At 48.0% G+C, this 24,369-nt stretch overlaps 1 protein-coding gene across 2 annotated transcripts; it reads right to left on the bottom strand.

The window, feature by feature from the left end:
- Window positions 1-7,830: 7,830 nt before the first annotated feature.
- On the bottom strand, window positions 7,831-18,503 carry TAGAP (T cell activation RhoGTPase activating protein). 2 transcript variants are annotated; one of them, XM_066247927.1, is made up of 10 exons: window positions 18,376-18,503; window positions 17,700-17,862; window positions 17,561-17,614; window positions 17,165-17,231; window positions 15,350-15,516; window positions 14,522-14,683; window positions 13,526-13,635; window positions 11,745-11,940; window positions 11,087-11,201; window positions 7,831-9,719 (listed from the first exon to the last, which is right to left on the bottom strand). In XM_066247927.1, the coding sequence occupies exons 2-10, from the start codon at window positions 17,724-17,726 to the stop codon at window positions 8,539-8,541; spliced, it is 2,079 nt and encodes a 692-aa protein (XP_066104024.1). In that variant the 5' UTR covers window positions 17,727-17,862; window positions 18,376-18,503; the 3' UTR covers window positions 7,831-8,538. The 2 variants fall into 2 exon arrangements, with proteins under 2 accessions (XP_066104024.1, XP_066104025.1); XM_066247928.1 differs by having other exon boundaries at window positions 17,700-17,782; window positions 18,376-18,400.
- Window positions 18,504-24,369: the final 5,866 nt, after the last annotated feature.

Genomic DNA, 24,369 nt, shown 5'->3' on the forward strand with positions numbered 1-24,369 from the left:
AAAACTGTAGAAAAAGGAGCATTATTGAGTTGTCTCAGGAGGCTGTTAATAAAAATATTATGCAACTTTGAGGATTTGTTTGTTATCAAATAAAACTACAGCTTCATTAAATTTATTTAATGTCAGCTTCATTAGATTTATAATGTGTGATTTTGTTTCTTCTTCTGCAATATATAAATATCCGTGTTTGCCCTTAAAGATGTATTGGTGATTTTGCATTCCTTTTCAACAGGAGCCCTCTGCAATTTTATTAAGACCCGGCCCCTCTGACACGAAGGAGCCCAGTTCCAGATCAGTCCTTGATCTTTTGCTGCAAAGTTGTCACTTGAATTGGAGGCTAATTTTTCGGATTGTAGCTTTGTTTTTCCATTTCCTAGAGAAGAACTCCGAATCAAGGTGTTTACTAACCACACTTCCTTCCGAACTCAGAAGTCTGAGTGGCTCCTTCTGGTCGGAGGCTGAGGATGCTGCTTACCTAGTCAGAGTAAAACCGTGACTCAGTGCGAGAAGAGGGCGCTCGACTTCCTGGGAAGTTTTCAATACAAAAACATTCTGAGCTTTTGAACGAAAGGTAAAATGTCAAGCCAGTGGATGGAAATTTCTTGTCAGGAGAGAGAAGAAAAACCCTGACTTCCTATTTTTAAAAATAAGAGTTGTTTTTGTCAAAGGATCTAAGCCTTGAACAGATTTCTCTGAGATGGGTCGGCAGGTGACGTCAGACTCAGGAGTCTGTGATTTCTCTCTTGGGGGCAGCCCTCACTCCCTCTCTGCACTCACTGTGCTCAGGTGTCTGACAGTTTCAAAACACAGGAAAAACAGACTTGGGTAATAAAATTACTTTTACATCTATGTGGTTTTAATTTTTTTTTATTTGTATTTTTCCAAAGTTAGAAGGGGGGAGACAGAGAGACTCCCACATGTGTCTGACTGGGATCCACCCAGCATGCCCACCAGGAGGCGATGTTCTGCCCATCTGGGCTGTTGCTCCATTACAACCGGAGCCATTGTAGCACCTGAGGCAGAGGCCATGGAGCCATCCTCAGCACCTCGGCCAACTTTGCTCCAATGGAGCCTTGGCTGCGGGAGGGGAAGAGAGAGATAGAAAGAAAGGAGAAGGGGAAGGGTGGAGAAGCAGATGGGCACTTCTCTTGTGTGCACTGGCCGGGAATCGAACCCGGGACTTCCACACACTGGCACGACACTCTACTGTTGAGCTAACTGGCCAGGGCCTATGTGGTTTTACTTTAAAGCCGGGAGTTTCTTTGCCTTTATCTCTGATCAAAGATAAACTTCACCCATTTTGATGGAATGACCCTGTGGTTTTAAAACTACTTCAGGTCTGTGGAATAGAACCGATTTATTACAGAAAGAACATAAAACCAGCCGTGATTATGTGCCCCCCATCCCGCACGCTGGGAGGGAGGGAAAGAGCCCGTCTTCAGCGTGTGGCCCATCAAATGCTCGTTTCATCTCTCATTCGCATGTGATCACAGACAAGTTACATAATCTTCTCATCTATAGAAACATGGATGTTAATGTTCCCCTCATGAGGTTGTGAGAATTAAATGAGATAGGGGTGAATTTTAAAGCAGAACAAAGAACATCCCCACCATACCTGGCACCAAGACGGAGCTCCCTAAATGCTTAAAGAAACAAAATAATACCTTAAATCTCCTCCCAACGAGTCTGGAATCTAGAATATTGCCGAAAAGAAGGATGAAAGGAAAGGGTGAGGCCAGGGCCTTTGAAGTTGAGGGCCACTGACGGACAAGGTAGAAAGGTCAGGGATAGCAGCTTGGAGAAATTCTAGTTCAGAGAAAGTTCCGTATGAGGCTGAGCGGATGAATTACATAGAGGGAACCACTGTCCTGTTTTTCTGGTTGAATGAAAGACTACATGTTTGTCTATTTTTATTGTTCCTTCATTACCTCAATAAACACGGAAGGAACATTTAATGTAGGTCAGAAGTCTTTTTAGGACTGGGGATTACGAATGGAAATGAGACCCGCTTTTGCCCTCAAAGAAGTTGTGGTCTGCTGGGTGGGTGGGGGGTGTGCAAAGAATCAGGACAAAGCAGTGTGGAGTCCAGAGAGGAGGTGGGCGCAGTGTGTGGTTCTGGACGAGGCCAGGCGTCCGCTCGGCAGTGGAGGTGACCAGTGTGGATCCGTAGAGTCTACGGGTGACAGTCCAGGTAGAGGAAATGGCATGAACAAAGGCATAGGTGGGGTCAGCTTTGCGCACATGCGTGTGGGCGCTGCAGGCAGGGGGACACCCGGAGCCGTGGGCTGGAGAAGTAGGCAGGGTCCGATGCCCGAGCCCCTGGCTGCCTGCTCCCGTGGCATGTCTCTGAGGGGCCACACCTGGGAATGACGACAGTGGCTATGGAGGAGGCTCCACGGGCTGATAGACAGCCTCTGTGGGCCAGGCAAGAGGGTGGGGTTGGAAGGGTTTGGTGAGCATGATCAAGTGGGGTGTGAACGACGAGGCTGGATCAGTTGCACGGGCAAGACAGCTGAGGCAAGAATATTAAATAGAGCATTTCTAAAGGCACAGCTTTGATAGATGAGCTTGGGCCAGTAGATTGTAGTTTAAATTCTGCCTTTCTGCTTTCTAATTCTTTAGTCTCTAGGAATGGCCAGAATGTGTTGAAAAGTTACCATCTCTGTTATGGGGATGGATAGTCAGACACCAATGTTCACAAATTAGACTTGCTCCCTGACTCAAACAACTTGGCTAAAACGGATATAACAAGAAGAATTTTACACATGCGAATGAACACCCATGAAGAATTCTTGGGCAAGAACTGCTAGAGTTAAATGATAAGGATACCGTTTTAGTAATTTGAGAGGGGATCTCTTCTGGGGCTAAATACTTAATTTTACAAATTGTTTTGCTGCTTGGATGTGCTGTAATGTTCACTGAATACACAAACAACCCCTATCTTTAAGGAGTTACTGAACTTTCTTTGTAGTTAAAATTTCGGAGAGGGCCTGACCAGGCGGTGGTGCAGTGGCTAAAGCGTCGGACTGGGATGCCGAGGACCCAGGTTCGAGACCCTGAGGTCGCCAGCTTGAGCGTGGGCTCATCTGGTTTGAGCAAAGCTCACCAGCTTGGACCCAAGGTCACTGGCTCGAGCAAGGGGTTACTCGGTCTGCTGAAGGCCCATGGTCAAGGCACATATGAGAAAGCAATCAATGAACAACTAAGGTGTCGCAACGCACAACGAAAAACTAACGATTGATGCTTCTCATCTCTCTGTTCCTGTCTGTCTGTCCCTGTCTCTCTATCCCTGTCTATCCCTCTCTCTGACTCTCTGTCTCTGTAAAAAAAAAAAAAAAATTCGGAAAGGAATGAATTTAGATTGTATGCAGATCTCAGTGTGCCCTGAGGCCTGTGGGAGTTTGCTCTTCCTTAAAGCTTTAGATTTAGACATCTAAGCCTCATATATGTAAAATTTTCTTAGAAATTAAGTACACACAGTTCAAATATACCACCTACAAATTTTCCAGAAAGCAAGTTACACTTTTTCTGATTTTCAATCACAATGAAAACATCATGTGCCCTGGCCAGGTAGCTCAGTTGGTTAGAGATTGCAGTTCGATCCCCGGTCAGGGCACAGAGAAGAATCAACCACTGAATGCATAAATAAGTGGAACAACAAATCAATGTTTCTCTCTCTCTCTCCCTTTCTCTCAAATCAATAAATAATAATAAAAAAGAAAACCTCATCACTTTTTTTTTTTCCTACAGATTCACAGATAAAAGTAATCAGGGTCATGAATGAAATGACCAGATGGTTTCCCTGTCATTCTATAGTAAGATTCCCCTACTTGACATGTTTCCGGTTCCTTAAGAGTTTAATATTTTTTCAAAACATTTGCCATATTTGCATCTTTGGAAACTAGTCACTTCCTACCCATGTCTAACTGCCCCCTTATACACTTAACGTGCCAAGAGGATTTTCCAAGATGTCATTCCATTTGATCTTTTATAAGTCTGCTGGGGACCAGGGCTGTGGTCGAGAACTCTTGCCTGCCTATTTGATAAACAGTTTTGAGGAAGACGCATACCCAGTGGGCCAATGGAATGGGCTCCCAACAAACCAACCCTCCCACAAATTGCAACTCCACACTAGACAAACTACGAATAAACAGCTGCCCGAGGGATCGGGAGCATGAACAAGAGCAGGAAGAAGGGAGCTGAATCTTGGAGGAGGGCGTGCATTTCCAGGTATTCAGCTCTGGCCAGAGGACAGGCCACTGTTGCGAAGTGTGTGTGTGTGTGCATGTGTGTGTGTGTGTGTGTGTGTGTGTGTGTGTGTGTGTGTCTAACACTCCAGTGGAAAGCCTGCCATATTATTGGCCTACAGAATCAGGAATTTCACTCATAAAGAAGCTCCTTTAAATTTGAAATGTTTCCTAAATTTAATTAGCAATCATTTCTACTGTTTTCTTTCTGTTATCATCACGCATTTGGGACTTACCTTTGCCTTGAAGGTGTCTTATTTGCGAAGTTATAAGTTCCTTATACAAGCACAGTATCTGTTACATTGTAGAGGTCAAGTCCTTTGTTAATTAGTTTATTGAAAACTACTCTTTTACAATTACAAAGTTCTCACAGCGTGCCTATGAGTAACTGAAATACTTCTGTCGTCTGGGGTTTCTGTTACGGATACTCCACAACCGATGCAATGTTGTGATGTTTCCCGCTTCATGAACGGAGACTCCGAGGCTTGGACAGTTTGGTGCTGGCCCATGGTGGCACATGTCGGGTATGGACTCAGGTCCTGTGAATTCGGGTTTCATACCGCCTCCTGTGTCCGCACACGGACTTCCTTTTCCTAGAGATGGTATCCTTGTTTCTCTTTCACATTCTGCGGTTGGTGTGTCTCCCGAGGGCCCCCCTTTGTAGCCGATGAGAGGAAGAGGGGAGCCTGCCATCCCAGCGCCCTTCCTCTTTCCCACACAGCGTCCCCAGGAGTGGACGCAGTGCAGGGGCTTGGCCCACAGTTAGTGCCAGAAAGTGATGTGTTTGTATCTCAAGCAAAATGCGTGTACCCTCATTCCTCAGCAAGTCACCCTCTGCAGATAGTTAAGATCTTACATAATTCAATTAACTCAAAATATGTGAGATCCCATCTGCCATGGGTTTCTGTCTACTTGACCCGTTAGGAGGAAGGCGGGTACTGGTGGTCCTTCCAGTCAGATCACAATCTGGAAAATTCAGCTGGATTTCATTTTTTAAATAAGTGTGTTAGGACAAACAGTGCTTATCTCCTCTTGGACGGTCTCATCTATGGCCATGGAGCACTGCGGCCAGTAACTGTCATTTATTTCATTTGCACTGTAAGCTGTGGCTGCCACTCCGGCGGCCCGGGGAGCCCAGGGTCGCACCTGTGTTGTACTTGCTGAGCTGGGGCTCTGAGGGGTCTGTGGGTTTGTTCAGCTGGGGCACAAACTCCCCACCTTGGTTACAGCTATGAACCAACATTTCTGGATCAAGTCCCGGTGGGCACAGTGTGTCACTGCCGGAGGTCACAGTATGTCACAGTATGTTATGTGGGACGTTGGCAATGGCATTGGACACCCCCCTCTCCCCCTCTCTTTATAGGAGGGCAGAAAATGTCCTACCTTCCGCAAGAGGATTAAGTTCCGGTCTCTTCTGTCCGATTCCAGGACATCGAATGCTGGCTGTTGGTCAGTGGGCACGCTGACTGAACGTGCTCCCTGTCTCCACTGGCACGAGGGTCAGGGTCCCCCGAGCTCGGGAGCCCAGGCAGCAGCACAGGCACGCTGCAGGGGCCTGTGGCTCAGAGGCTGGGGTCAGACCTGGATTTAGCTTGAAGCCCCTACTTAGGCCTTGACTTCCAACCTGGTTTTGCCACACAACCGGCATTGGGCGTCAGGTCCTTTGTGTCGGTCCCATTGGTGACTGTATGGCCCTGAGGAGGTCCATGCAGGACAGAACTCTGGTGTTCCTGGGTCCCTGGGCTGAAGTGACATTCTGATATCATTCAAATCTCAATGTAATCTTGGGCCCTCTGTTTATGGTGAAGTATTAAAAATTATGGTCTAGCCTGACCTGTGGTGGCGCAGTGGATAAAGCGTCGACCTGGATGCTGAGGTCACCGGTTCAAAACCCTGGGCTTGCCTGGTCAAGGCACATATGGGAGTTGATGCTTCCTGCTCTTCCCTCTGTTCTCTCTATCTCTTTCCTCTCTCTCTCTCTAATAAAGATGAATAAAATCTAAAAAAAATATTAGTCTGATCTAGGTACTGGGTACTGTTCTGTGAAACGGGCCCCATGGGTTGAAGTGTGCTGCCCCCGCCCACAGATTTATCTGTTGAAGCCCTAACTCCTGGTATCTCAGAATGTCTCTTTAAAGAGACAAAGGAGGCCATCAGAGCAGGCCCCAATCTGACTGGTGCCTGTTAGAAAGAGAAATTTGGGGACAGATACACTGAGAAGACAGTGGGACCACCACCTACACGCCCAGGAGAAAGGCCTGGGACAAGCCTTTCCCCCGCGGCCTCAGAAGGAACCGCGCCCGCCGACACCCTGAGTCGAACGCTATGGACGTCACTTCTGTTAAGAGGCTTGCTGGCGGCAGCCGTCGCAGACTCGATGCCTGGCGACCAGCTGGGCAGTCTTGCTCTGAAAGGCCAGTGGACTCTGCGGAGAGAACTGGAAACAGCACACTGCAGGATTTGAAACAATCCCCAGACCTTTTTCTTCTGTGTTCAAAGACGGCCACCATAGTGATGTTTGTCTGACTGCAAGAAACTCGTGAACGTTTGTCAGCAAACTGTGCTCCTCACACGGAATAGGCGGGAGGCTTCCAGTCTGCTCCTGCTTTTTTAACATAGGAATTCTTATTTTAAGAATAAATAAGGGGCAAGTTTCGGTGGCCTGAGCTGGGTCACGTGGCGGTCGGGTCCATGGTGAAGCGGAACGGACTGGAGGCTTCCTAGCTTACAGTCTTACTGGGCCGCTGATGAGAAGTGCTGATTCTCAATAGGAAGTTGCTAAAGACGTGACGGATACATTGTTTCCAGGCCTGGAATGTTTAGCAGGGCGCCGGCCACAGCGCTGGCCACTACCTCCAACCCTGGGACAGATTGCTTTCCTTAAATTGGCAGCTGAAGGGGGAGTGTCTGCCCTTGAAATTTATATACTATCAGTGGTGCTCAATCAATATTTTTAAATGATGTCATTCGGTCTGAACATGCTGCCTTGAGTGATCTGAGTTTTTAACTTTGTGTTACATTATTGATAAGTTTCCTCTGGAAAAAACAGGTCTTCACCATCTGGTAGCTAACCAACACAGAAATATTTCTTGAACAAATGAAAAGACTCAGTGTTTTATGAGAGAAGTGAATAAAATAAGAAAAACCTCCAAGTATCTCCAAGTTATCTTAACCGCTGAGCATTAAAGTTTGCACATTTTACCAATGTTTGCTAATAAACAAACAAATGGAGCATTATAAAAAAAAGGTTTTGTTAAAGTACCAAAAAATTTTAAGTCACTGAAAAAACCCAGGAAATATTATAGTTGCTATATTCCTGTTTTGCATACTAAATTTTCCAGCCTCCGAGTGACCATTTGTCGAAAAGATGGCTTAAAATGGGTACATTTCTATGGTGCTGCAAACATCTGGAGAACAAGGATTGTCTCTCCCTAAACACAAGACCTCTAGCTTTGCCTGTTAGTCTAAAATAATAAATTTATATATTCGATAAATGCTTGTTGAATGAAGCAATGTGTGAAGGATTTTAGGAAGCAATGTGTCAGGAAAGAACAAACATTTTACTTTGAAAAAGGCAGGCGATTTATTGTAGTGAGATTATACTGAAGTTTTATATACGACCTCCAATGCATATAAAGTAATTTCCTCCACACTGCTGGCGAAGACATCCCCGAACTAGAAAGAAACTCAAAGTGCGTAAGTCAGTTAATATGGACGTAATGCATTTTCACTAATCTATCCCAATTAAAAACTTCATACATTTTCATGACAGCCTTTTACTGGTGTTGGCGATGCCCGTGCCGACTCCCCACACTGGAGTCCGAGGCTTGCAGTCACCTTCTCTCTTCTTACTGTGGTGATTAGTTACCACGCGGCTGCTTAGGGCACTTGTCACGAGAGATGAAAGCATTTCCCCCTAAATGGAGCTTGTGGAAAATACGAAAATTGGCATGACATTTGAGGCAACGTATAAAAAAGAAAACATTATTTTTAAACACTAACGGGTAGACGAGTGCCCCAGGAGGCAGAGACGCGCAATGCAGCTCACGCCAAGTCCACAGACAAATATGTACAGGCATTCACGTAGCCACCGTGTCTAGGACACGCTTCACGCATTTGCTCTGTGCCGCACAAGTCCAGGGTCTGCGCGGACACCACCCAAGCGCCGCTGAGCCGCTGTCCCCTCAGAGGAGGGCTCTGGACAACTTCCTGAAGGGAGCTTATTCTCGACTGTTTGAACAGAGTCTGAAAGCAGTCTGGACGCGGGCGCGCCTGGCATTGGGCGGCCGTCCTAAATGTAGGATTCCTTGGCGTATTGGAGCTGGTCGGCCTCAAAGACCAGCTGACTACACCGCCGCACTAGGCCGTCCCACTTGCCCTTCTGTTGGGACTCAGACACAGTTCTGAGCCCGTGCCACTCGCGTCGCCCAATGACAGTCACTTGTCCTAGCGTTTGTTCCCAACTCTCAGTCCTGGGGGAGAGCCTGTGCCCGTTCGGGGGCTCTTGACCGCACATACTCCTTGAGTCCCCTCCACGGTGACAAGGCAGATGGGGTGGTGGCAGCCTGGCGTCCAGGCTGAGCATCCTGGCCCGCATGCTGCCAACCGTCTGGCTCCCGCAGGCAGCGAGGTGCGGGGCCTGGCACTGAACGGCCTCCTGGTAGGAAGGCGGGCTCCCGGGGCTCCTGAGGTCTACCAAATGGAACACGTCCTCCACGGACGGGGCGGGCGAGCCCGGGCTCACGTCCAGGCCCGTCTGGCTGCGGACTTCAGACAAGTTTTCCCGGACAATTCTCCCAGCAAGCTGGCTTTCTTTCTTACAGTCTTTCGGTACTAGGTCCCTGGCGAGGCCCTTGGACTTCACGGACGCCGAGCTGGGGGTCTTGGTCAGCACTTTCCTGTGGGAGGCAAAGGAGAAGGACACGGAGTGCTTCTTGATCTCTCTGCTGGGCTTGCTTTTATCCGTCCTTGTGAAAGACTGATGTCTGGTGAAGAAGTTTCTCCGGAGGCTGGACGGAGAGGCCACGGGCGAGCTGTTGGGGGACGCATCCAGGGAGCCGCTGGAGGCGGCTTTGGGCGCCGGGCCCCCTGGGGACGCCTCGCCCTGAGCCAAGTTCTCCACTGCCAGGTCCCACAGCCCCTGGCGCGCGCCTTCCGCCGCGGGGAACACCTCCTCGGGAAACGGGTCCTCGGCTTCCTCGCCGGGAGAGCGGGAGGCTGGCCGGGCCCCGGTGACGTCGTCCTCACTCCGGGTCAGCTTCTGGCTGGTGCTATGGCCCCCGAGACACTCCCGGGAAGACGACAGGTTGGGTTCCGAGAACCTCCGGTCCGGTTCGGCGAGGGAGCGTTTCAGCCTGGCAACGGCGCTGGCGATGGGCTCCCGGCTGGGCTCCCGGGCCGGCCCACTGGGGGAGCCCTCGGCGTCGGGGTCCGTGCTGTCGTAGGCCGAGTCGTTCTGCAACGTGGATGTGTCTGCAGGGATTCAAGGGAGGGCAGTGTTGCGTTCAGATACAGTCAGAAATGATCATGAGCACCGTCTGCCCCACTTACATCAAGGATCACGCTGGCTGTTTGGGGAAGCTACTGTATTTTTCGCTCCATAAGACGCATTTTTTTCCCCCCAAAAGTGGAGGGAAAAATGCCCGAGCATCTTATGGAGCGAAAAATATGGTATTTTATTAAAATTTTTAACACACCATTTGGTTCAGAATATTTCTTATTTTCCTCCTTAAAACCCTAGGTGTGTCTTATGGTCAGGTGTGCCTTCTGGAGTGAAAAGTATGATACTTTGGGGTTTGCAATGAAAGATATTTGCCACATTCAATTTTTGTTTCTTTCAGAATCTACTATATTGCGGTAGAAAGAGAGAAAGGATAAAAAAGAGGAAAGAGCATTTCACGGAAAATTTACTGATCTTAGGTTTAAAAACTGAGCTGTGGATGGTTCTTTCACCGGCTCCGTTTGCATTTTTTACAGAGACAGAGATAGAGTCAGAGAGAGGGACAGATAGGCACAGACAGACAGGAACGGAGAGAGATGAGAAGCATCAATGATCAGTTTTTTGTTGCGACACCTTAGTAGTTCACTGATTGCTTTATCATATGTGCCTTGACCAGTAGTTCTCAACCTTCCTAATGCTGTGACCCCGCAATACAGTTCCTCATGTTGCGGTGACCCCAAACCAAAAAATAATTTTGGTGGCTACTTCTATGATTTGGAATGTAAATACCTGATATGCATTATGTATTCTCATTGCTTTAGGTGACCCCTGTGTTTTGGTCGTTCGACCCCCGCCGGGGTCACGACCCACAGGTTGAGAACCGCTGGCCTTGACTGTGGGGCTACAGCAGATGGAGTAACCCCCTTGCTCAAGCCAGCAACCTTGGATCCAAGTTGGTGAGCTTTGCTCAAACCAGATGAGCCTGCGCTCAAGCTGGCGGCCTCGGGGTCTCGAACCTGGGTCCTCTGTATCCCAGTCCGATGCTTTATCCACTGTGCCACCGCCTGGTCAGGGTCTGTTTGCATTTTAATGGACCCAGATTCCATTAGCGGAAACACAAGTTGACTGCTCGGGCCCTCTGGCTGAAGGTGTCTCAGTAAAACGGGCAGGTCTCCGTATTTAAGAAAAGGAAGGCGAAGTCCCGGGCTCAGCCTGAATGGAGCCCGCAGCCGGAGACGCACGGGCACAGAGTTCCCGTCTGACAACTTCCCTGCAGACAGGGGAGTCTCCTCTCCTTGGGGATCTGCGAGAGGACTTCCTGCCTCAGACCCCAGAGTTGCTCTGCCCGGCAGCGCAGCGGGCTCGCCCGTGACCCGGAGCGCCGACCGCACGCCCGTACCTGAGCTGTCCGTGTGCTCCAGAGAGTCCTCGGACGCTACGCTGGGAGGCGCTGGGGTGTTCTCCCCAAATATTTCAATGCAGTTTTCAATGAGGAACTCCACCAAAGTCTTAACCTGGGAGGACAAACCAGTAGACTGTCATCTTACAAATGTCTTAATTTATTTAAGGGGGGGGCACCTCGTGGGGTCAGCTATTAGGGAGGCCCCAACAGGGGTACCCTGGTTTTGTGCGTCTGGAAAGAGCACACACATTTGGAAGCAATCATCTCTATTAGAGGTTATCCTTGAGACATGTATCCTTTTAGTTGAGAATTCCAAAACTTTTAGTTTAAAGTAACTAAATTTTCACTTAAGGAGATGGGCAGCCGGACCGACAGCGCGAGGCAGGAAGGACAATGGAAGGGCTGCCCCCCCCTCCCCCCAGCGGTGGGAACATCAGGAGCTCGGTGCTGTCTCCCAGGACGACAAAGGACATGGCCTGTGTTTCATTAGAGGCACATGTCTGAGAGCGGAACTATGACGACAACTTTCCGCAGCCCAAGCTTCCCCTGTGCCCTCCAGTCAGGCCGAGAAATTCAGGGGCATTCGTCGCTTTGACTTGCAGGCGGATGGTGAGGTCCTACAAGGAGAGCTTCTCAGAAACAGCCTGGAACAAACCTTATTGTTCAAGTCCTTCTGGGCCTCCAGCGACAGGCCCTGGGCGCTCTCCTGGGTCAGCATGTTGGGCCCGACGCAGATGGCCAGGTTGCTGGCGTCCATCTTGTTGACCTCGCAGTTCTTGCTGATCAGATAGAGCACGGAGACCAGGTGCTTCAGCAGCAGGAGGTTGGGCCGGGGCAGCTGAGCTGCAACCCTGCGGGGAAGGTCAGGGAGGACGGGGTTAGGGGCGCTAGAGGTTTCCAGCGCCGGTGCAGCAAGCTGAAGGTTTCTGGCTGACCCAGACTTCCGTTAAAATGAGGAAGGTGTCGTTTTCACAAGTAACATTGTGAAACACCCATTCGGACACTTCCAGGGGCACCTGACCCGGAATGAAAGTGGCCAACCGCAACAGCGAGCATCCTGATGACTAGGAGAACGGGCTTTATATTCAGGACACTGATAACACAACCCTTTGTAATTTACATAACTCTTAGGTTGGGGAGCAGTAGGTCCTGCAACAAATGCCACAGTTTAATATTCTGAAACTCATTTTGCTGAGGGATCCTTTGGCTATATAGAATGTCCTTTTGTTTCTAACACTGCGAGGCTTTTTTTTTTTTAAACTCTGTCTTTTGCCTTTTTCTGTACTGTGATCATGGAACAAAGATGAGACATTTTTGTACCATTCTGAGAAATCTTTACAGAGAAGAAATCAGTTTATAAGGCACGTTGGTAACTATGGTCAAGGCAGCATTGAAACGGCAATATTGTTTCCAACAAATAATAAATTCAGATTTTAAAGCCTCACTTAAAAAAAAAAGAATGGTGACTCTCATATATGGCTCACTGTCATTTGTCATAAGAAGTTAGTGTTGTGGAAGAGCTCTGTGTCTTTAAGTGGAAACAAATATTCAATTTTGGGACAAACACTCCAGTTCTATAAATACTTCATTGAAAATACTTAGCTGTGTGGGACAATTATAATATATAGGCAATCCTTTGTAGGATTTGGCAAAAGGGCTGGTATTTTAAAGTTAGACATTTCAGATTCTCTAGTCACTAACAGGTCATACTTTCATTTGCATATGCAATTATTTTTGCTGTCACTGGAATTTGGTTTTTATTTTTTAATTTTTCCATTGATTTGAGAGAGAGAAGCATCAACTCATTGCTCTACTCAGTTGTTCCATTTAGACTCATTGGTTGCTTCCCATGTGCCCTGACCCAGGATCGAACCCACGACCTCGGTGCACTGGGACAATACTTTTTCCACAGAGGAACCCGCCAGGGCCCTCTGGAATTTGTTTTTATGTAGTTTACATTTTGGTTAGTTCTAAGAATATAAAATATTTTATGCACTCCCTTAAACAAAGCCGTCCCTTCCAGGTTTGCTCTACGGCCCTTCCCGGGATGTGTCCTGGGGCAGCTGTGGCCCTGCAGGACAGCAGTGCCTGCAGCCGAGGAAAACCCCCAGGTCCCCACGCCTGGCCGGGCGGCCGGGTCTGAAGCTTTCATCTGTGCCTCCATCTCGGCCTTTGTTGAACGACTCGCGTCCTTAGACCCCCACCTCTTTGCACGGACTGCAGTTCACGTTCTACTTTTCCCAGAAGCCCTGCCTGCCTTTCGTTCGGCTAAAACTCTGGGAATGTCTGGGCTCAGTCCTGGGTTCACTGGGAGCAGAGGGACAGTTTCACTCACTCCCCTCGTCACTCCAGTTCTCAGGAACCCCTCGCACAGTTAGGGAGGAAGGAGAAGCCGGGTCGCGTGGGCCAGGCCCGCGGGGATGACTGGACACTTACTGCTTCAGGGCCTCAATCCTGTCCTCCTCGCTCCGCGGCTCCAGGGCCGCCATCCACTCCTCAAACAGGTCACAGGAAAGCAGCTTCCGCGGGATGCTCCGGAGGAAGTCCTGCAGGGGAGAACGGGTTTGGTTCGGTTCGGCCCATGTGTCGGGCAAAGTGGGCTCCACTTCGGGGAGCCATGCTCTCTCGCCACAGGCTGTGCCCCCCCCTGCCGGCATTTGATTGGGGGGGACCTCTCTCTCTTGAGTTGTCCCTCAGCAACTTCCTAACCACAGCCCCAGTAAGGTCAGCATCCAAGGGCCCAGCAGATTCAGGGGCTGGACTTGGCCGTAGGACAACCCAAGTGCCTTTCTCATCAGAATTTTGGGGAAATTGAATGCCTCACTTTCTGTTGGAACCTGAGATCATAGAAACGTTTATACAAATAAATAAAAGGCATAACTAAGGAAAAATAAACCAAAAATTCGACTCCAAGATCAGTTTACTTTGAACTGTAGGGAGAAGAACCCATTCTTTTTTTTTTTTTTTTTTTTTTTTGTATTTTTCTGAAGCTGGAAACAGGGAGAGACAGTCAGACTCCCGCATGCGCCCGACCGGGATCCACCCGGCACATCCACCAGGGGCGACGCTCTGCCCACCAGGGGGCGATGCTCTGCCCCTCCGGGGCTTCGCTCTGTTGCGACCAGAGCCACTCTAGCGCCTGGGGCAGAGGCCAAGAAGCCATCCCCAGCGCCCGGGCCATCTTTGCTCCAATGGAGCCTTGGCTGCGGGAGGGGAAGTGAGAGACAGAGAGGAAGGGGGGGGGCGTGGAGAAGCAAATGGGTGCCTCTCCTATGTGCCCTGGCCAGGAATTGAACCTGGGTCCCCCGCACGCCAGGCCGACGCTCTACCGTTGAGCCAACCGGCCAGGGCCAAGAACCCATTCTTATATCCTGAGCGTTAATGTGCCAGAGCCCACTGGCAGGTTCTCTGGTGCCAACATGGCCGACTTACCTTAAAGACCGCTGCCAGGAGATGCACGGGGCAACTCCCCAGATCCACCGGGCCCCCCGCGTTGAGCTCCTCCTTGAGCTCTTTGCGGGCTCTCTCGTTGGCAGCTTTCCTGAATATCCACTCCGTGGAAGGGCCGTGAAGGCACAGAATAGTGAGGATGTCCTGCAGGGGAGAGGCACAGGCACAGGACACGGTCACCCTTGGTTTGAAGACACGCTTTGCTACCGACACAAGGAAAACCTACACCGAGGTAGGAGACAGAAAACTGAAATAGTGCATATAAATAATAGCTAATTTTACCTGTCACAAAATGTCCTTTTCATCAAAGTCAGTTTTCCACGATACTAAGTTAGTCTTAACAAGCGACCATCAACACTAGTGCTTCCTTTCGGTCCAGTTGCTATCAACTGTCTTCCTCAACCCTGCCACCATTCTAAGAGGAGGCGAACCGTGAAAGCTCTAATTTTGCACACTCTAAAATCACATCAGGTGCCCTTCCTTGTGAATCATTCCACACGAACACTGGACTTCTGACCATACATGCTATTCCACATCTCTGTCTGATTTTTCCGAAGCCACACATTTTCAGCATTCTTAACTCTGTCAAGTCAAGGATGGAGTGACCATCGACCTGAGCTCATTGGCAGATACAACCAATTTTTAGACTGAAAGCAGCCAGGTAGAGTCCCGACGGCACTCAGCGGTGGAAACACCATTTCTGGAAGTGGAAAACTAAAGATCGGCCTCAGCAAGGTCAGCATGAGGCTCAGAGTGCCAAGGACTCCTCAGGTCTGGCTAAAGTAGGTTTACAGGTAAAGGTGCGCCTACCTGAATGGGCCGAGGGAGTGTGTCATCGTCACCACAGATAATGGACAAGGGCTGATCAAACAGTGACGTTTTCAATTCTGGCTCTGACGCCCCAGAAAACTCTGACGAAGAAGAAAGCTTTCTCATGAGAAAGGGCCAGGACAGCACCTTCTTCCTCTTCTTAATTTCTACAGCCAGGGAAACAAGGCAAGGAGAAAATGGAGATGAAAATAACAGTAAACAAAGATCCACGTAAGACACTGAGTGGCGTCGGCCACATAGAGCCACCCCTGGTGTGCCATGCGGGGCAAGTACTGAAAAAACGGAGATAGCCAAGGGCATGAATCTTCAATTCTGAAAAATCAACCCAGAAAACAACCACAGTGTCACCGAGGCAACCAGCCCCTAAACATCAACACCAGGGTTCTTCGACATCTCCACCTTTCCTGTTTTTACCCTGCGGCCACTCTCTGCTGCAGAGCGTCGGCGAAGCCTAACTGTGCAGGTCAGAAATAACCATCTTAACCTATTGACCTTCAGAATCGTGGTGGACGTCTTTGATGTTAACTATGTCATTTTAATTTGCTCCTTTGACAAGTGAGGAAAATGAAACTTACATGGAGAGGAAGTAACTTGCATAACATGTCATTTTGAAGCTACTCAGCAGGGCTGGCTGTTAAACCTCTGCAGCCGCGCCAGCACCCACCATCCACTAGGAGGCACTGCATCACTCAGCCTGGCTGCAGTCACCCTCAGGGCTTAGGACAGGGAGAGGACAGATTGCTGCAGGGAGGCCTGAGTCTAGACTTGGCAATCAGGAATTATCAGTAAGCATTGCTAAGATCAGGGGTCCCCAAACTTTTTACACAGGGGGCCAGTTCACTGTCCCTCAGACTGTTGGAGGGCCGGACTATAAAAAAAACTATGAACAAATCCCTATGCACACTGCATATATCTTATTTTAAAGTAAAAAAACAAAATGGGAACAAATACAATATGTAAAATAAAGAACAAGTAAATTTAAATCAGCAAACTGACCAATATTTCAGTGGGAACTATGGGCCTGCTTTTGGCTAATGAGATGGTCAATGAGCTCCTCTCACTGACCACCAATGAAAGAGGTGCCCCTTCCGGAAGTGCGGTGGGGGCCGGATAAATGGCCTCAGGGGGCCGCATGTGGCCCGCGGGCCGTAGTTTGGGGACCCCTGACTAAGATGGTCTGTCCTTGCAAATCCTGAAGATGTGTGTGCAATGGGTTCTGCCTCACAGGTTCCTTCTTGTTCTCTCTCCTACCTTCTCCGTTCCCCCTCATTTTAAAAGCTGTATTTTCCCAATGCACTGACATTTGTCTCTATATGTTTTATACTGGCAGGTGGCGGAGGACAGACAGAACGGGGCTTGTCTTCAGTGACTTTACGATGAAATGTGCTATGAAAGAAGTGAAAGGGAACCGTGGGTTCTTTGGAATTTGATGTCAGCAGTGATTGCTACGTGGGCTTTTAGGTTCACTTTCCAAGACAGAAGGAAGAAAACGGAAACGGCACTGTGTGTTTCTCATACGTATATGAGCTGTGAGGACGCGCAGGCCCGAGACCTGGGTTTCCTGAGAACCCTTGGAGCGCTGGGGGGGGGGGGGGGGTGGCTGCAGGAGGATCCTGTCTGAGTGCCCTGAGGGCTAGGGAGCAGGAAGTGCCTGCCATTCAAGTGCTGATGTTCTGCGGTCTGAGAAAACACTTAAAACAGAATTCCTGGTAGAGTAACGTACTGTGGTTTTACAAACCCAGAACATTTGTTGTTAGCACTTACATAAAAGACCAGTATGTTTTCAAAACTCACCAATTAGCTGGCAGATGCTATCTTCACTCTCACTTGATGCCAACAGAGGATGCTCCTTGATATCACCCTAAAAACATGTTTATTTCATTATAGTTAAAAGTAATGACTAAAGGTTTCTCCCCAGGCCCTCCCCACAAAATACACATAGGACATTTTATTCATATTAAAAATCGGTCAGTAGAATCCACTGATTTTTTTCCTAGCTTCTGGTTTCTAGAAGAAACAATGTTGATTGCTTCATATAAGAGCCTCCTTAATGTATTTAATAACATAATGCATTTATGATATTAATTTTCTACTCTAATAATTGAATAAGCTAAACAATACTTAATTAAAACAGAAAGTTTGCCATCTTCTCCCAGTGCAGATAAAAACTTTGAAAAACTGCTTTCTTACCTCTGACTGACCTTCATTCAGGGTCTCCATGTTATTGTCATTTAGTGTTTTTGACTAAAAGAGAAAATAATGAAGTTAGGTAGACGTTTTGACTCTGGACTAGAGAACCCCGAATGAATGCATGGAAGAGGGCACGCACCACACTGCAGCTGCTTATCAGCTTCATCAGGATTCCGCCCGGCGGTCCGCGGTGACCTCCGCTCCGGGCGGCCTCGGCTCTGCCTGCGGGGAGACCGTGTGAGGAGTCAGGAGGGACACGCGTGATGCTTCGGTGTCACTCCGCCAGGACGCAGAGTTTGAACCTGCAGATAGAAACGTTTTCATTTGCAGTACAGCTGTCTGTTACCGGACGTCTTGTGTCATTAGGAATAGCGTCCAAACACACATTTTAAAATTAGTTAAACCAGCCAGCATCACCACGCCAAATTTTGTTATGCATTGATTACGTTCCCATCAAAAGATTATCCGAATATCAAGCACAAGAACAACTAACATTTTTCTTTTTTTCTGGAGAACTCACTATGTGCCAGGTAATTATACTAGAGAGCTTCACGTGAATTAGCTCATCCCACCCGAAAAGGGAAAACTTGCTCCCAGGATGCGACTGACAGTAGAAACAAAACAAAGAGAATATTTACAGAATTCCTCCACCCCCAAAAGTTCAGGCTTCACCCTGAAGCAAAGCACCCCGAGCTCAGAGTCTGTAAAACACCGCTGTGTTTGCCACGGTGCGGCTGTTTTCCCTCAGGTCTGCTCTGAAAGACCACCGACCTGCTGGCGGCTTCTTCCCCGTCACAGGGATTTATGGCACTTACCCTGGGAGGGCCTCCAGCAGGGTCCCTCTACGCCCGCCCGGGGAGCTGCGGGAATGGGAGCCCCGCGGGACAGCGCCCTGCTCGCCCACGGCCACGGCAGGGAGGAGGGCGACTGCTCTCACTTCACGTGTCCCGCGTTATAAGCGAGGGGGCGGGCAGGTGGAAATTCAGACTCCCCGGGGCCGGAAAGCACATCATGGGCTGTCACAGAGGCAGGGCCAGACACTGGGGAGTACCTACTTCCTCATTCCTTTTAGGGCAGCTCCGGGTCTTTTTCTGTCTTCCACTTCAAAGTAAAAAAAAAAAAATATCTATAAACTACTAGGGCTGGAAAAGATGACATACAGCTATAGGTGAAGGCTCTGATTAATGTCACAAGTGGGATGTGTGACTAGAAATTATGTTATTCTGTACATAAACAGCATTTTATTTTCTCAAGTGGTAATTTCAGGTGCCCCCCCTTTGGTATCCTGTTCCAGTGCTGCCCCCCCCCCGCCCCCATCCGCTGTGTTCATCGGTCACCATACTCTGATGAGCACCCTCTGGGTGCGGGATCGCGTCCCTCCAAGAAACCAAAGCCGTGCCACGGAGAAATGGTCACCATGAAGCGAGGTCTGTTTCTTTTAGAATTAGGAGGAGAGTCTGCTAGAGCAGCTGTCGTATTCAGCTCTTCTCTTTCCACAACTACAAGTTTATTACTACTTAATTCATAGGTCAGCTCTGATCCTGACACGGAAGGAAGACACACACATCCTCTGATCAGACCAACCCCAGGGAGAAAGGTGACGGGACTCTCATCTGTGGCTCCCTCCTGGGTAGGAGAGAACGTCTGGTCTGCTCGTGGCCGACAGGCTCTATCTGCAATGAGTCAACTAGCCCGGCAACAGAATGCATCCATGAATTGTGACACATCTGTACAGTCAAGTCGCACTGAGAATGCATAGTCTAAAAATACACTCAACAATGGCTGGGTCTCACAAAGCACTACTGAGTGAAAGAAGCCAGATCCCAAATAGCACAGCTTGCATGCAAAGCACAACCATGTGAATCTGAGAACCATGAAAAATAAATCAATGCTAGACCTAGCCTGAGACCAGGCATGTAACAGGTATTCAATAAGTAACTTCTGAATAAATACATTTACTTATAAACAGTACGTATGTGTTACTACAATATATATTCTTTGCTAATATGTATTTCATGGGCTTTTTTAAATTTGAAAATACGTTTTGGGTTCTTCTAAGCAACTTAATGTTTACACTGCTCTTACAATAAAACATCAATCAATTCTCAATTGAAATACTTCCCTTTTATAAAAAAAAGGGAAGACTCTGTTTTCTTTAATCCTTAGAGTTTTTTTTTTCTCTCTGTCATGTACTACCTCCCACAATACACATTCTACCAGTGATTTAAAAAACTTTTTTTCTATGCAATTCTATCTATATTCAACGAAAGATGAGGTATCTAGGGTCCTAATATATATATATATATATATATATATATATGTGTGTGTGTGTGTGTATATATGTATATATATTGTGCGTGTGTGTGTTTGTGTGTGTGTGTGTGTGTGTATATATATATATATATATATATAACTTAATGTCTTCTAATGGGTGAGTGGTGAGGAGAGCATGGGCCTGTTACTTTTGTCTCTTCTGATAAGTGCAAGTTTTGCCCTGAAGAAACTCTCAAAATCTCATAGGTTTGGTCTCTACCAGCAGTTCCCCAAGTGCATTCTGGGAGTCTGGGGGTCCCTCAAACTCTTTCAGGAGGGTTCACAGGATCAAAATGACACTAGTAATAATACTAAGATGCCATTTGCCTTCTTAAACTATTCTCACAATATAAAGTTTCCTAAAGGCTACGGACGTGGAACGTTCTGATACTATGGGAACGCAGGCTTGTGTATTCTTTTGTGTTAAAACTGTCTCACTTTTCATTTCTCCTAAGGTACACATTAGTAGCTATAACTTACATAAAACTAAAGCTCTTACGGGTTGTCAACAATGTTGTAAGAAGGGTTCTTGAGAACTGCTGATCGACAGCATGATCTTGCAAGAAGACTCTACCTGCTTGCTGTGTGTCACTCCCTGTTTCTTCCCCCCTTGTCGCCGTAGCCACTTTCCGTGAGAATCCTCTTCGAGGCGCACGGTCAGACAATCTGTCCCTGCACATCACACGCTGTGCACTGACCGTCTGGTGGGGCAGGGAGTGAAGGAGGAAGTCCCTCCCACTCCCTGGAGTCCGCCGCCCCGTGACTGCCGCCTGCCCGAGGACAGCGTCTGCGGCTGCGCGGGCGTCCTCACCCTCCGCTCACTTCTGAGCCTCGTGTTCTTCGCGGTGGTCACTTTGCCTCTCAGTTCCTCTGATGAGACACGTCCCTTACTATAAGCTCAGCCGAGCACATGTGGCGAGGGAGAACTGTGAGGCTGTCAGATGTAAGGAAAGTGTTACTTCCCACTGGACAGGCACCTCTAAAATGTTTTGAACTTTTAAGTGAGATTTCATTGTTGTTTTTTACTTTTTTCTCATGTAGAGGACACTGTCTTTAAATTTGTTATGAAATAGAATAAGGAATACACACATAAACATATTTATTTCAGTAACAATTCTTTTGAAAAGTAGAATAGTGGGTTATATGTTTGTTAATGATATGGTAACTTTGGACAGCTTAAAAAAAAGGAAAGGATTAAAATGGAAAGGCTATCAATTATGTTGAATTAAAAATTCCCTCTCATCTAGTATCTTTTTCTTCTTCTTTTTTGACCCCAACGGTTCGATTTAGGACATGGTCTCGAAACTTCAAAATCTCCTTTGTCAGTTCAATAACAACAACAAATTGAATACAATTTATATTATCTTTTTAAAATACAAAGCACAAAGGTCTGTGACCTGCAGAAACTGTTGTGGACAGACCAGCATTTCCTCTGGGGTGTGCTTCTCCCACCAACCCAGCGAGCCGGCTTGCGCGGGGCAGCTCTCTAGGATCGGGAGTTACTGTGGAGTTACTACCACAGAAAAGAGTGAGCAGGAACGTCTTTGGGCTGTTCTGATAAACGGGAGTGTTGATGGGAAAACCAGGAGGGCAGTGCCCTTCCTGGTGCCCCGGAGCTTTTGACAGCCATCATCTCATTAGTAAGTGGTTCTGTAACTAACCTAAAGCCATCCTCAGCAGCTGTCCTGGGGAGCGAGTTGAGGAGATGGTCCCCAACCTCAGGGCAGTGTCCGGCACGTGGCTCCCACTGTGGGACGGAGTGGTCGGGACAGGTCCTGCCTCTGAAAGTCTCAGGGTAAGCTTGAGTGCAGCTCCCTGAATGGTGGTAGAAGCGTTTGTAAATACGGTGGGAAACTGGCAGTACGTGTGTCCCTTGGGATAAGACTGATGGTGAGGACCTCCTCCCTGCCAAGCCTTGTCCACGGAGTCAGCAGACTCGCCTTAGTACCAGTGCTTTAGAACTAGGCCAGTTCTGGGATTCAGCTGGTTCGCACTGGTTCGGTAGAACTGATATCTAATTTTTTGTTGAGTTCTGCGAACTAGTTGTTAAAATGACCCTTGTAATCAGTGTTCTCTCTAAGGTGGGCACCTGGGCAGCTGCCCAATGTGAAAATCACAAATCTACATTCCTTATTCTATTTTTTTTCTCTTTTTGGACAAAGACAGAGAGAGAGAGAGAGAGAAGAGAGAGAGAGAGAGAGAGAGAGATAGGGACAGGAAGGGAGATGAAATGCATCATTTCTTCACTGTGGCACCTTAATTGTTCACTGATTGCTTTCTCATATGTGTCTTGACTGGGGGCTCCAGCAGAGCAGAAGACCCCTTGCTCAAGCCAGTGACCTTGGGCTTAAGCCAGCGACCATGGGGTCACGTCTATGACCCTTTGCACAAGCCAGCGATTCTGGGCTCAAGCTGGTGAGCCTCCACTCAAGCCAGATGAGTCTGTACTCAAGCTGGCGACCTCAGGGTTTTGAACCTGGGTCCTCCGCATCCCAGGCCAACACTCTATCCACTGCACCACCACCAGGCTCTTTGCTCTTTTTTAACGTTCATCTGTGCAACAGCGTATCTAAGTGCCTATAGCAGGGGTCGGGAAACTTTTTGGCTGAGAGCCATGAACGCCACATATTTTAAAATGTAATTTTGTGAGAGCCATACAATGACCCATGTACTTTATGCATTATCCAATAAAAATTTGGTGTTGTCCCAGAGGACAGCTGTGATTGGCTCCAGCCACCAGCAACCATGAATATGAGAAGTAGGAAATGAATGGATTGTAATACATGAGAATGTTTTATTTTTAATTTTTTTTTGTATTTTTCTGAAGTTGGAAATGGGGAGGGAGTCAGACAGACTCCCGCATGCGCCCGACTGGGATCCACCTGGCACGCCCACCAGGGGGCGATGCTCTGCCCATCTGAGGCATTGCTCTGTTGCAACCAGAGCCATTCCAGTGCCCGAGGCAGAGGCCACAGAACCATCCTCAGCGCCCGGGCCAACCTTGCTCCAATGGAGCCTCAGCTGCGGGAGGGGAAGAAAGAGACAGAGAGGGGGAGGGGTGGAGAAGCAGATGGGCGCCTCTCCTGTGTGCCCTGGCCGGGAATTGAACCTGGGACTCCTGCATGCCAGGCCGACGCTCTACCACTGAGCCAACCGGCCAGGGCCAAATGTTTTATATTTTTAACATTTTTTTTATTAAAGATTTGTCTGCGAGCCAGATGCAGCCATCAAAAGAGCCACATCTGGCTCACGAGCCATAGGTTCCCGACCCTTGGCCTATAGTAATGTTCATTTCGTTCATAGGTAAAAAATATTCAATGGAACTATGCTTGTAATATTTCCTTATTCATTTCATAAAACTCATTATACCTTTGATGAAACACTACATTTTGATTTCCTCGCGTTTGTTACTTCAGTAAACAAACATATAAGGTAAAGAGAAAAGTGCCAAACAACCAGCGGGGGACGAGCTGTCATTTGTTTCGGCTTTGTGTTACACCCAAAATTTCACGGAACACATTTTAAAAAATTCCCAGAACTATGCAATTCCTGAAAGTGTTCAAAGAGCTAAAAATATTGTCAGAACAATTGCTGTAAGTTCAGCAGAAGTGGAAAGGGGTTGTTCAAAGATGAACATAATGTGTTCAGAGAAGTCACCTGTTTCCAATACATCAAACACAATGACTATCAGTCTAATCAGCCTGCCTCTAAGGAATGGGATTCTACCCCTACAGTGGAAGGACGGTTAAGGAGAAGTCACACAGCCCATGATGCTCGGATAAAAGCAAAGAAAATTGCAAGTGAGGACACCAATCAAGAAGCAATATGGAAATATCTTAAATAACTTTTTTTGTCAGGTATTAATATTTTTTCATTACTATTTAAAATACTCCTTATAATTTAGTTTTTGTGTACCTCTTTTATTCTTATTTGAGTATTAAATGCGTGAAATAATACACTACCTTTTGATATATTTTTTCTTATACTGAACTTAAAAGTATCATTAGGGCAGAGAACCGGTTGTCAAATTATTTGAATCCCACCCCTGAATTAGGGCCTTGACTCTAGTTTTTGCCTGAAGTGAGGAGGCGTCACCTGAGACAGGCTCCCGACAACAGGTCTCAGCACCTTGAGTCCTGGAGGGCAACTTCTGTCCGTCCTGAAAGCCACGACCATGACTGACTGTTGCCCCACCGCCGGCCGCCTCACTTTCTGCGAGGACGAGGAAATCCCTGATGGTCCCGTGTGGGGTCCTCTAGCTCCATCTGCCCCCAGGGGCTGGGTGTCCCACTGCGCAGGTCCATGCTGTGGGCGGGCTACAGGGGCCCGGAAACCAGGGCTTAGAATACAGGACCGAGGGGCAGTGGGCCAACAGCGGCCCACAAGAGCTGCCGCAGACCTTCTGCTGGCCTGCCCAGTCGTCCAGCCAGACAGGGCCTAATTTATCTTTAAATGAGGGCCAGGGGCTCAGGATCCTGCCGAGTCCTTTCACTGCA

This window comes from Saccopteryx bilineata, chromosome 12 (genome assembly GCF_036850765.1).
Source record: "Saccopteryx bilineata isolate mSacBil1 chromosome 12, mSacBil1_pri_phased_curated, whole genome shotgun sequence".
NCBI lineage: Eukaryota > Metazoa > Chordata > Mammalia > Chiroptera > Emballonuridae > Saccopteryx > Saccopteryx bilineata.

Coding starts and splice junctions, on each gene's coding strand:
- TAGAP (XM_066247927.1), bottom strand. CDS start 17,726: ATGAAGCTGATAAGCAGCTGCAGTGTG. Junction 17,232..17,560: donor TGAATGAAGGTCAGTCAGAG/GTAAGAAAGCAG, acceptor ACATGTTTTTAG/GGTGATATCAAGGAGCATCC. Junction 11,941..13,525: donor AGGATTGAGGCCCTGAAGCA/GTAAGTGTCCAG, acceptor CCTTCCCCGCAG/GGTTGCAGCTCAGCTGCCCC.